This window comes from Podarcis pityusensis (genome assembly GCF_964106645.2).
Source record: "Podarcis pityusensis genome assembly, chromosome: 8".
Classification (NCBI taxonomy): domain Eukaryota; kingdom Metazoa; phylum Chordata; class Lepidosauria; order Squamata; family Lacertidae; genus Podarcis; species Podarcis pityusensis.
The window spans coordinates 37,852,489-37,865,996 of record NC_138033.1 but is presented as its reverse complement, the minus strand read 5'-3'; the positions used below and the strand labels follow the sequence as shown (position 1 = coordinate 37,865,996).

At 48.1% G+C, this 13,508-nt stretch overlaps 1 protein-coding gene across 1 annotated transcript in view; it reads right to left on the bottom strand.

The window, feature by feature from the left end:
• The window catches only part of VAC14 (VAC14 component of PIKFYVE complex), an 81,497-nt gene that overhangs the window by 8,595 nt on the left and 59,394 nt on the right, over positions 1-13,508 (bottom strand). Inside the window, exons 15-18 of the mRNA XM_081016894.1 lie at positions 11,154-11,328; positions 10,616-10,734; positions 8,741-8,820; positions 5,712-5,862 (exon numbers count right to left, since the gene is read on the bottom strand). Of these exons, the coding sequence (XP_080873020.1) occupies positions 5,712-5,862; positions 8,741-8,820; positions 10,616-10,734; positions 11,154-11,328 (525 nt within the window). The remainder of the gene's footprint in view (positions 1-5,711; positions 5,863-8,740; positions 8,821-10,615; positions 10,735-11,153; positions 11,329-13,508) is intronic.

Below are 13,508 nucleotides of genomic sequence, written 5' to 3'. Positions count from 1 at the left end.
TTATTTAAAGATAATTATGAAAAATGTTGGTCAGAAGTGAAAAAAGATTTAGAAATTTGGTCAAATTTGAAGCTTTCACTGCTAGGCCGTATTGCTGCGATAAAAATGAATGTATTGCCTAGAATGTTGTTCTTGTTTCAAACTTTGCAGATCGTGGACAAAATGGATTGTTTCAAGAGGTGGCAGAAAGATATCTCTAAATTTGTCTGGCAGGGCAAGAAGCCTAGAATAAAATTTAAAATACTAACAGATGCAAAGGAAAGAGGTGGATTTGCCCTGCCAGACCTCAAACTTTATTATGAATCAGCAGCCTTTTGCTGGTTGAAAGAATGGCTACTTCTTGAAAACACTGACATTTTGGACTTGGAAGGTTTCAATAATGTATTTGGATGGCATGCATATTTATGGTATGATAAGGTCAAAGCACATAAAGCATTTAAAAACCACATTGTCAGGAAAGCGCTATTTAATGTTTGGTCAAGATATAAGGATTTGTTAGAAAATAAAACCCCAAGGTGGCTGTCACCAATGGAAGCGAAAGCCTTGAAAAAGGTCAATATGGAGGTCAAATGGCCGAAATATTGGGAAATTTTGGAACAAGACGGAGATAGACTGAAATTGCAGAGTTTTGAAAAACTAAAAAACAAAGTGCGAGACTGGCTTCATTATTATCAGATAATGGAGGCATTTAAATTGGACAGGAAAATTGGCTTCCAGGTGGAAAGATCCAAATTAGAAACAGAATTGTTAGAACCCAAAACTAAGAATCTGTCAAGAATGTATAACTTGCTGCTGAAATGGAATACTCAGGATGAAACGGTAAAATCGGCTATGATTAAATGGGCACAGGACGTTGGACATAACATTATGTTTGCTGACTGGGAACAGTTATGGACCACAGGTATGAAATTTACGGCATGTAATGCCTTAAGAGAGAATATTATGAAAATGATATACAGGTGGTACATAACCCCAGTCAAGCTTGCGAAAATCTATCACTTGCCCGATAACAAATGTTGGAAATGTAAAGAAACTGAAGGTACATTTTTTCACCTTTGGTGGACGTGCCCAAAGATTAAGGTTTTCTGGGAAATGATATATAATGAATTAAAAAAGGTATTTAAGTATACCTTCCCCAAGAAACCAGAGGCCTTTCTCCTGGGCATAGTGGGCCAAATGGTGTTAAAAAAGGAAAGAACTTTCTTTATGTATGCAACAACAGCAGCAAGAATACTCATCGCAAAGTATTGGAAGACACAAGAACTTCCCACGCTGGAGGAATGGCAGATGAAACTTATGGACTATATGGAATTGGCGGAAATGACTGGCAGAATCCGTGACCAGGGAGAAGAGTCGATGGAGGAAGACTGGAAGAAATTCAAAGACTATCTTCAGAAACACTGCAAAATTAAGGAATGTTAGAGTGATGTTGGATTGAAAATAAGCGGTTTCCAGCTGTACAGGTTAAAGTTAAAGATAGATTAAGACTAAAGGTTAAGATTAAAGATGTATAAAGAAATGGAAATTTGATAATAAAAGGGAAAATTTAAAGTTATATGACATTAAGAGTAAGGATTAGGTTTAAAAAAGTTGAAGTTATATATTTTAACATTTTAGTAAATTAAAGATTGGGATTAAAAAAGTGGAAAAGAAACTGCTGGACAAATAATGTGGATTGGAATACAAAAAAAGGAGGTATGAGGAAGTCCAGAAAATAAGTAATTTAAAATTGGAAATGGAAAAGAGAGTTTGTTTTTAATTGTTATGTTCTGTTTTTATTGTTAAGTTTTGTATTGTTTTCTGTGTGTGTTGTTTTTCTTTTTTCTTTGTTTAAAACCTTAATAAAAAATTATTAAAATAAAATAAAATAAAGAGGAGTGGAATTTTTTTGTCAAGTATATTGAAAATAATTGTGCACAGTTAAAAATGCTGGCAGTATTAAAGTAATTCAACAATATAACATATTTTGAACTGATGTAAGATAGGAAAATTAAATTAGTTGGATATATTAAAATATGCAGGAATGGTGGATAAGTTAAATGAACCTTGGAAAGGGAGGGAGGGAAGTAAATGAATGTATGGTATAATAAAACAAGTTTAATTTGAAATGTAAAATTTGAAAATTTAATAAAAAATATTAATAATTAAAAAGAGAGTCCCCAACCTCCCAAGGGAGTCTGTTCCACCGTCAAACAGTGGCTACTGTCAGAAAATTCTTTCTGATGTTTAGTTGGAATCTTCTTTCTTGTAACTGGAATCCATTGGTTCAAGTCCTAGCCTCCGGAGTAGGAGAAAACAAGCTTGCTCCATCTTCCATGTGACGGCCTTTTAGATATTTGATGATGGCTATCATATCTCCCTTCAGTCTCCTCTTTTCCAGGCCAAACATAATAATTCAAATATCGCTTTAGAAGGGGGAGGGGGTGAAACCACAAAATAGCTGCATTCTGTACTAGCTACAGCAGCTGACCCATCTTCAAGGGCAGCCCCACATGTAGGGCACAGCACTAGTCTAAACAGAAGATTACAGGAGCATAAATATCTCTGGCTAGACTCTTTGTCAGGAGAGGCTGGCACACAAAGCTGGCAAAAGACAACGTGTGCCACTGAGGTCCCTTGTGCTTCTATAGTGGCAGCAGCTAGATCAATAAGCTCCAACAATCTGCACACACGATTCCTCAAGAGGAGTGTGAACCCACCCAGAAGATCTGGAACACCATCTCCTCAAACAGCCTCTGTCTTGGTGATTCAATTAGGGCTTCTAATGATATCAAGCGATTGACTAGTGGGTGGTCACCTTTGCCAACTGGGGGTGTGGGGAGATAATGAACTTGCCCTCTGGGTCAAAAAGGTCCCCCTTCCCTCCCCTCTCCCATTCAGTGCAGAACTTTTCTTTCTGCAAAAGGAGAATTTGGGAAGAGATCTGCTACCTGATCCCTGCAATGAAATGGAAAAACCACCAGGGAAGGGTTGGGGGTCAGTAGGAAGGCTAGTTAATGCTGCCCATCTCCAGCTAATTCGGGGAGGGGATGCTTTTCAGCTGCATTTGTTATGAAAGTCACTGCCAATGTTTAATGGAATGTAGGTCACAGTTAATCAGATGTTCAGTCTGTCTGACAGCTCCGAATATTCAGCAGTCATGGGAGAAAAACGGCATAGAAAATACACAGAAGAGAACAGCTCACACGCAAAGTGACCCTCCAGGACCCCCAAGCCTGGGGGCGGAATGGGGCTGTGTCACAGTGACACCAATCTGGGACAGGAGCTGACATTAAAGAAATGGGGGAGGGGCAGACATCTCCCCACCCCCTACCCTGGTAAAATCCACACAGCAACTCTCACTTTCCCTGTTACTTAAATGGCTTGCTATTTTCCTACAGGTCTCCCCTACACACAACTGACAAGGAAGGCCCTCGTGGTCATTTACAGGCTAAAGAAGACTGACCACCCCTCACTCTCATCTTTGCCCCAGTGCCAGAGCTCCTTCCTCCCACCCCACCCTTTCTTGGCCAGCTCAGGAGACTCTGATACAAGGGCCTTCCAGGAAGCAAGAGCCCTTCCTGCTGCAGCCTTCATAGAGCCGGGGTGGGGGGTGGGGGGAAGGGCCCCATCAGTTGTCACTACTCTTGGCCCAAAGCCCACACAAAGAGGGTCAGTGACCTGCATTCACAGCAGCCGCACAGCAGCAACTTGCCCATGAAACAGAGCAGATTTTTAAGATATGAAGAGTGCAGCCCCTCCTGGAGCCATTTCCAGAACGTACCATTTCCAGGTGGTATTGCTGGACTCCCAACTCCCATCATTCCTGGCTATGTGATGCCATGCTGGCTGTTGGGGCTGATGGGATTTGGAGTCCAACACCTGGCTCCCCGGTTTAGGCAAATTTTTTTTTAATGGATCTTTGGACATGGACTCCATTCCCCAGTGCATGCACTGGGCCTCTTTGAAAAACAGCAGCACAAAAAGCTGCTGCCCTTATGTGCAAGAATCCCGGCAAAGAGAAAGCTCTCCTGAAAGGGAAGGAGCCTTCCAAATGCAGCTGCTGTACCCGAAGGGAAGAGGAGAAAAGGGGAGGAGACAGCTGGTGGCTCACCCTGCTTTGCCCTGCCGGACAACAGCCTCAACAGCAGGCACACTGCGCCTGGAGAAGGAGGAGGAGGAGAGAGCTGGCTTCTTGCTGCCTGTGGTTCATGCAGGATCCCCAAGGAGACCTAAACAAGCTCCCCTGGCATGCTGATGGGAACGGGCTCCTTCCCATCTCCTCCATGGCTCTGCTTGTTTCCATGGCAATACCACAAGGGAAAGTTTCCATCCCAGATGCCAAATGCCTGTGGATGAGGCACAGCCCTCCGAGGCTGACCAAATATAGACAAAACTCAAAAAGTGCTTCACTGTGCAGGGCAAGGAGGATGGACCTGAAGTCCTCCCCCCTCTCACAAAACAGCTCCAGGAACGGCTCTCGGCACACCCTTGGGGGCCTTGCCTGCTGAGAGTTGCAGCCCCCCACCCAACTCAAAGACTACAGCCCCTGGAGCAGAAGAGCCACAGAAGAAAACTGGACGGTTCAGATCGCTGCTCCCTTATAGCCTCTCTGCCATGGGGGAAAGAGAGGCAAGAGGCCAGTCACCACCACCACACAGAGGGACTCTGCAAGAAGTCTGAAGGGCAACAGATGTGGGCCTCAGCTGGGCCTGAAGGTGACAAGCTCAAGGGGCAGGAAAGGCCAGCAGCGGAGCTTCAACTTAAGGCAGAGCCCAGGCTAGAAAACCCATGCAAATTATGTTTGCCTGGGGGCGGGGTGAGGCATGGCTGGCTGGCAGGATCTGGGCCATGCACAGGGATCCTTCCCCTTCCCGCTGTGCTGAAGTCAGAGCTGGGCACTGTCGGCACACACAGGAATGCCCAGTAGTGGTGCCAGGCCAGGCGGACGCTCCATCATTGCTGTTGAAAACGAACTACTGTTCCTTCTCTTACTCCAGCCAGCTTACATGAGTCACGGGGCCAACAGACACTCCTTCTGCTAACAAACAGAAACTGTCATGGGAAGTGCTGTCTACTCAAAACACAGGCCCTGACTGAGTGCATCCACACAACCAAGTCCACAGGCAGATCTGCACCTAATGATCACCTGCCCCCACCATCAACGAGCACCACCAACCAACCAGAACTCCAGTCGTCTACAACCAGCACTTGGCAGATGCAGAGAGCTCTGAAAGTCCTGCCAAAACCACCATGAGGTGTACTAGAAGGAAAGGAAGGCCAATGTGATGGCGGAGAACTAGCAAGTGGGGCCAGCTCCTGACCCAACATAAAGCTCTGGGATTAATGCAGTAGCTGCATAGGAGAGAGGGTGAGGGGCATAGACAGACATGGCTTCTCTCCTCATGGTACCACAACAAGGCAGCGTGCTGGATAAGTCCACACCTTCCTGCCTCGTGTACTGGACAGAAAAATCATAGCATTATTATTATTGTCGCCTTAGTGTTATTATCTTGAAAATGTGCACCCTGCCCTTAGTGCTAACAACAAATAGCATTTTATACGTGCTCTCCTGTGCCCAGGGAGTCCTCCCCACCCCTTTGTTGCTGGACAGTCCTGCAGCAAGACAGCCTCTGCAGAAGCCCTGCCTCTTTGTAGGGCAGGCGGCAAAGGAAGTGGGGCAAGTCACAGGTTGCTCTGAAGGATGCCCCAGAGAGGCGTTGGCAACTTACGCTGTTTGCAGGAGTTCTGGGTTGGGCACGCACTGTAGGCGGTGGGAGAGGAGCTGGAAGGCATTGCTCTGGGGCAGGAGCATCAGAAGCCCGTACAGAGCCTTGATGAGGTAAGGGTTGTTCTTCACGTCCAGCAGCTGCAAGCGGAGATCTGCAAGCAAAGAAGGGAAGGGTAAGCAGGGCTGTGAAAGCTGCTGACCTTTGTCCAAAGAGGGGGAAGGAGGGAGGGGGGAGAGGCAGGGTGCACAGAACCTCTGAGTCCTTCTCTTCCATCCATCTTCTTGCCTTTTGCATGCATGCTTGCAGCCACATGCCATCACACCATTTGTGTCTCCCTGGTGGAAAATGGGGAGCTTTCTGCCATGGAAAGCACAGAGATGCTGCCATCCACTCAGCAAACAGACCCAGAAATAGGAGAGGGACACTGGACAGTGAAATGGTAATGAATCTCGGAGGGTCGGGGTGGGGGGTGGGGAGAGTCTCAGTGGGACTGCCTTTGTGCAAGAAGGAGTGTTGTGTGCATGCATGTCTCTTTGGTAGCATAGGCAAAGGGATTTGACGAGTTTAACACCTGCTCTATGGGGTATCATAGGAACAGGAAAGCCAGCTCAAGGAGAAAGGTTTGCCACTGAAGCAGCAGGTTCAGGAGACAGTGTGAGGTCCAGGCAGGGATGTGAGCCCAAGGGCTGACTCAGAAGGTCACACGACAGCCTGATCAATGGCTCAATAGTCTGCATGGGAACAAGCTTCTTGGCTTCCTTTTCCCACATCAACTGGCACTGTTACCTTGGGACTACCAAGCTGAGTTCTGGTCAACAGGAAAAACAACCAATTGCCATCTTGCCAGAAAGGGAGAAAGGGGACATTAAAGTTCTGAGTAGTAGAGCTCACGAAGGAGGTTGACAAGGGAAGAGGAGATCAGAGGAGAGGCTTGAAAGCTGGAGAAGGCAACACAGTCAAGGACAGGCTGGACATAAGTTTAGGTTGAGCCACCTGAAAGGCTCACCTCACAGTAGCCAAGTGTATCCATAGCAAAAAAGTCACAGGGTGTGAAGGGTTTAAAGGACATGGAGGTGGTTGTTCTAGCAGGACAATGCAAGGGCGTTTCGAGCTGCCAAGGGAAGCTGTGGTGTCACCTTCCTTGAAGGCAGCTGGAGGGTGGAAGCGGACAGGGAGATCTTTTTCTTCCTCTCCCATAATACTAGAACTGATCCAATGAGGCTGAGCCAATGAGGGAGATTCAGGAGAGGCAAAGAAAAGTTCTTCTTCACCATGTGTACAGTTCAACTATGGAATCTGCTCCACATGATGTTGTGAAGGCCACCAACTTGGATGGCTTTAAAAGATTAGACAAATTCACAGAGGAGGATAGGGCCATCAATGGCCCCGAGCCACAATGGCTGCTTACTAGCTCCAGAATCAGAAGCAGCCTGCTTTTGAATACCAGTTGCTGGGAATCACATGGAAAGAGTGCAGCTGTGGATTTTCCACTGAAGCAACTTGATGGCTGCTGTGAGAACAGAATGCTGGACTAGATGGGCCTCCTTTGGCCTGATCCAGCTGCAGAGCTCTTCTTATGAGGGGCAGCAGGCAGGAGAGGCTTTATTTGGAAAAGGGGACCTTGGTGTAGGCCAGGGTGCTGCTCCAGATTGCCTTGCAGGTCCCCTCCAGAGTGAGATAGTTGCCCTGCAACAGCCCAGTTGGGCAGGCATGGGTGGGAGACAGCAGTGCCCCACCCCCAGTGAAGATCCCAGCAATTCAAAAGAACGAGGAGGGCTTCTGCATGGAACAGAAGCTCCTTGCAACCATCACCGCAAGTGGCTCCTGTGTTGACATCCACTACACTGGTGGCTACTGCAGCTGTATGGAAAGGAAGACTCTGGAGGGCATGGTACAAGGTCACACGGTTCAGCAGGAATGGGAGAAATCGTTGTTTCTGCTGCTGAGGCTCTCTCTTCTGTAGCAACAGGTAACTCAGAAGCACATTCCAAAGTGGAACTTGCCACCTGGGTTTCCACACCCACCCTCCAACGCAAAGGCCAGAGCCTAGACTCAAAAAGGGTCTTTTTTTGTGGGGGACTATAGGCCACCTGGTAGTCCAACCCCTTGCCTGCTCAATGCAGGAGATTGAGAGCTGGAGCCTCCATCCCCAGCAGATCAAAGAGGGATTTGTCCAGCCTCTGAGAACATAAGAAGAGCCTGTTGGATCAGGGAAATGGCCTGTCTAGTTCAGCATCCTGTTCTCACCATGGCCACCCAGATGCCTATAGGAAAACTGCAAGCAGGACCTGAGCACAAGAGCACTCTCATCTCTTGTGGTTCCCAGCAAACCAGAAGCATGACAGCCTCCAGCTGTGGAAGGCAGAGCGTGGCCATCGTGGCTAGTAGCCTTTGCTTGAAGGAAGATAGCTAAGGAGGGCCTCCACCCCACCCTGCTATTGCCTTGTCCAACAGCTCTTCCCAGCAAGCCTCTTAATGTTCAGCTAACAGCTACCCACCTATTACTTAAGCCCATGTGATCAAGTCTCTGTCCTCTCTGGGGTAGCAGCGGCAGCAGTGAAGAAGCCTCTCCACTTCTCTTATGCAGGGGGCCCTCGGGGACTTGAAGTATGTTATCCTTTTCTTCTCCAGAGCAGACCCACTCAGCTCCTCCCACCTTCTCCCCCAGGGCTGGATTTTCATCCCCTGTTTCCCTTGGTCTCCCCTGAGCAAACGCAGTTTGTGTCCCTAACCTACATTCTGCTTCCTATCCACTGCAACGCCGCTGCTGCTTTTGGATGGCCCTAATGGGCACATGAGCCAGAAGGTCTCACAGCAAAGAGGCTCATAACTTCTGCTCTATTTATTTGGGCCACGTCGCCAGTTGCAATGAGGGAGTGGGGGAGGAGAGGGGCCTCGGGTATGCGTGTCAATGCTAATGCACCACAAAGTGCAAAGCCCCCCAAACCCTCCTGCCAATGCGAGCGCACGCGCGCGCGCGCACACACACACACACACACACAATTCTGCAAGAGTGAAAGAGAGCTTACATGTAAAAATCGGACACTCGATCAACTGGACCAGCTTGTCAACCTCAATCAGGAAATCCACTGTGACCTCCAGGTCACCACTGAGCACGGCTGTTAAGGAGCCTAATCTGCCCATGCTGGCAGGGGCTGATGGGATTTGTAGTCCAAAACATCTGGAAGGCACTAGGCACTAGGGTGAGGGGTGGGCAGAAGCCACACAGCCTAACACCACGCTGCCCTACAAAGCCAAAGACCAGAGAGAGGATGAACAAGCTTCTTCTCTTAAGCTCCTGGCTTTGAAGATGGCATGATGAAGGCGCTTGCAAAACACCACTGCCTTTTGATGGGGCTTGTGCAGAGACACAGAGAGGCCTTCCTGGAAGAACCCCCCCACTCTTGCCTATCCGCAGGCCACTTTTCCAATGCTAAGCACAAAATGTGGATTATTCTGCCAGATCTGACTGTTCCCGCTTTCTCAACATGGAAACATGAGCTAAAAACAGAGAAGCTGTTTAATCCTCATTGTTGGAAAAAAAATCCTGGGAACGGGCAGTTTCTGCTACGCAGGCCCATGTTCAAAATTTTTGTGGCAGAAGCAGGTCAGTGGTAACAGCAAAAATCTAAATGTACACAGTCTAGTGTAGCCTTCGCCAACCTGGTGCTGTCTGGGGAGCTGATGGGAGTTGCAGTCCAAAATGTCTGGAGTGCCCTAGGTAGGCGAAGGCTGCTCTAGCGGATTAAAAGTTAATGGTGGTGATAAACTTAGTAAGATTAAAATTATTGTAATTTTAATAGACTCCAAGTGCTCTTAAAAGAGAATCTGAACTTGTGTGTACCTAAGAGATTGGTCATGCACATACAGCCTGTAGTACTCTGTTTATGCCCAATAATATAATTTTTAGAAGTCTGAAGATGAGTTCACCATGGATTTTAAAACATGGTTCAAAGCACATAGGAGAGACTTCAGACAAAAAGCAGCGCCATGTAACGGGGCCCGGCGGTTTGCACCCCCAGCACCCCCCAGCAGCATTGGCCATGAAACTGGCCTTAGCAGATAACTGTGCGAATGCTACAAATAGGCTCTTCTCAAACCTCCCCTTTTCCTGGAAGTCCTAACCAGCAAGTTGTGCCATGTGCTCAGTGGTCAGTGCTTTGCATGGCTGGGAGCTTTAGGTTTCTCTCTGTGTTACTGCAATCTATTGTAAGCTGCTTTGAGGATCAATCCAAGGCAGGATATAAATCTCCAAAATAATATCCTACTGCAGCTAAGCCAAAGGATGTGTAATTGAAACGATGCTCTGCTGTCTCTTCTGCCCCCATTCACCCTCTGCTTTCCTCCGTTTCTGCACTATGCCCATTTTAAGATGACCAAGCGGATCTCACATAATTTAGTGCAATGTTTCTCAAATTGGGGTCCCCAGCTGTTGTTGGACTACAACTCCCATCACCCCCAGCTAGCAGGACCAGTGGTCAGGGATGATGGGAGTTGCAGTCCAACAACAGCAGAGGACCCCAGTTTGAGAAACATTGCACTAAATTATGTGAGATCCGTCTGGTGAGGGAGAGAGGCAGGGAGCACATCCAGTCCTGTACATCATCCACCATCTCCCAACATCCTTACGACTTTTGAGCTCTTTTATCTGAGAGACTTTTCCAGCCACAGGAGCCGTTCTGGTCTCTGCTGCTATCATGATGTGCAATGGTGAATGTCAGAAAATGAAGATGCCTTCCGCAGTGTAAAGGACCTTGGGGCTGACCACTTCTAATTGGCAGCCCGAGTTCACTGCCGTATTTTATGGGCCAAGAGGCAGCAGCTTCTGAGGCCTGCTTAGACTCCACAGTGCAGACAGCCACCATCTCATGTGCCTTCCCTCCCTCCCCGTGCTAGAAGGATACAACTTTTGGATGAGGTCATAGGCATGCTTGTAGTTCTGAGTGAGGAAGCAGAGGGAGACGGTGGTCACTGGGTTGTGGCACCAGGAACGGTACAGGCAGCAGAACAGGTTGCGGCTCTCCTGGGGAGACAAAAAAGTAAGAGGAGTTGACTTGCACCTCCACACACCACTCCCAAGTCTGCTCTTGGGAACCAAAGGCAACTCCAGCAAAACAGAGCCCCAAAAACTAGGTAGCAGGGTGGGACGAGGGGTCACCTCCTGCAACAATGCAGAGCCAGATGTACTGGTGGCAGGACTTCAGCACTGCCAAGCACAGCAGGACCGCCATGCGTGCCACTTATGGTAGATAGCGACACAAGCACAAGACACAAGACAGTGGCGACAACCAACCTGGACAGCTTTAAAAAACAGGGTGGGTGGGTGTGTTGATGGCCGCCTGAGCTCCAGCATGCAGTGCCCAAGTCACTTCAAGGGTGGGTGGAGAAAGAGGCTGCACAGCCCAGCAAAGTCACAGACACATCTTCTCAGGTGCAACATACCGCCGTCTTCAGATCCTTGAGTTGGTTCCTCAGCTGGAAGAGCTCAGAAGAAGTCAGAAGGATGGTGTTGAGGGTGTGGACCATCGTTGAGGCAAACTTGAGGTCTTCCTCCCGGAGCAGGATGTCAGCCATCGAGTGAAAGATGTTCTCAGCATTCAGGAGCAGACAGAGTTGCCTGCATGGGACCAAAAAATGGAGATTAGGAGTTGACCAACAAAGGGGGTTTCTGTGAATTTGGAGGGTGGGTGGGTGGGATACCACCACCACAATCCCCAAATATCAAAGACAATCATCTTGGGTGAGAATCTAGGATGCAACAAGTGCCTGGTCCCGTCCTCTGCAGCAAGCCTTTACAAAAGTGTTCTCCTTCCTATCAGCACTGTCACCATTTCCCCCAGTAGGCCAAGACTGAACTTGCCCCTTAGGGAAGAAGCCCCATCGCTCCTTCTAACAGCGAACTCAGCTGGTAAGTGCAAATGGGGTTTTAGCAAACAGGGTCACTGAGGAACAAAGGAGGAATTAAAATGCTCTGGGGAATACCCCTAGGTCTTGCAAAGGTATAACACATATTATGAAGGAAAAAACACTTAGGGGAGAAGAGAAAGAATGACCCCCAACAGCCCAATGATGTAAGCTCACTCAGAGGCCATGGAATACTAGGTTGCCTGTTGGAAAGGGGAAACCAGAATGGAAGAGAGAAAAAAATGAGTATCCTAAGAGAGCAGTGCTCCATATTGCAGCTTTTTTATTACAGGCCCCATTCACACACACACATAGCAGCAGCAGCAACAGCTGCCTCACCTAGTTTCTCTTCCTTCCAACTCGCTCTCTGGGACACATCAGGCAGTGCCCCCACCCTCACCCCAGACCAATCTGTTCTGGATTAACACAAGCAATTTCAAGCTTTCCAGACAGAGTGGGGGGCTGAGGTCAAACCCTTGTTCTTTCACAAATGACCTTGAGTTCAAAGCAAGTGTAAGGTAGGAAAATGCAAACAAACAAACAAACAAATCTTGCATGTGGCATTATCTTCATCCTTCGTTTCCCTTCTATCAGTTTTTTTAAAAATTTGAATAAATATTTATTCCCCACGATTCCAGTAAAGGCTCCCTGTGGTGGCAGTAATGATATATCTGGAAGGTGTGCTAGGTGATTGCAAAGTTATTTGTGCAGGGAGGGAAATGCCCCCGCTTTCAAAGCAGAAAGCCAGCAGAGGTTCACCTGTGTTGCACCCTGTCTCCAATTCCCAAAGATGTGCTGCAAGTCTGGTGGTTCTGCTCATTTACCAATATATCTGCTCAGAGTCCACCCAGCCCCAGCCTTGCTGACCTTTTCTGGAGCTTTTTCACAGGGACTCAGCGAGTCGCAGCAGGAATGCTCTGCTTAACCTCTCCAGGAACCCCCAAGGTCTTCTGCATTGGAAACCGAGCGCCAGATTTCCCTCCGTGTTTGTTTTGATTCTATGGGCTCCCTCTTTCTCCCTGCCAAGCCTGCGGTGGTGGCACTGTAGGGTTTGCCTGAGGACGCCTGACACAAAGCCCAGTGCTAATGCCGCTACCGCTGCTGCCTCCTTTAACAAGCTTGGCTTCACAGCTCTGTGCATTCAAAGGACATGGGAAACGGCAACCCGAGTTACCCCAGGCGAGGGAGACTTGATCAATTTTCTCTTTCAGCCCTTCTAAAGGCTCTAAGCTCTGGTTTTGATCTATTTCCAGCACAGAATAATAATTCATTTCAAGGCCTCTGCTCAAGTCCAAGAATAGTCATTCAATCAGTCCCAAACAGAAACTCTGGAGAAATCACCCCCACCCCGCTCCCCTAGTGCATTGACACTCATTAAGATTTTCTTGTCAAAGACCATTTAAATTGCAGAGACATGCTTTGAAAAAGTAGGCCTCCAACTTTGGGATACAGCTCCAGAGAGTTGGGAAGGGAGCCAACTCAAGGGGGCTTTGCCTCTCCAAGCTCATCGCTAAGCAAGGCTTCGCCCCCTCCCAGGCCCCCATCGCCATCAGAGGGTTCCACTCCACTAGCAGCAGCTTGCAAGAGTCTTGTTGTCAGCTGCTTCCTTGGGAGGCAGGGGCGGGATTCTCAGAATCAGCACCCAATGGGCTCTTACTGCAGGAACAGCTTCCAGGTCTGAAAGAGGGTGATTCAGCAAGAGATTGTAGAACACAAGCACCAAGGTTTGCATATGCAGCTCCCTTTAATCTCTCTCAGAGAGACTTGGAGAGAAATGTGAGCAGGTGCTGATGGGGCTCTGAGTCCTATCGAGACCAACACCCAGCAAACATGATTAGGGCATGTTCTTGAGATCGGGGAAACTATTCCCTAGGAAACGAAGATATGGTATAT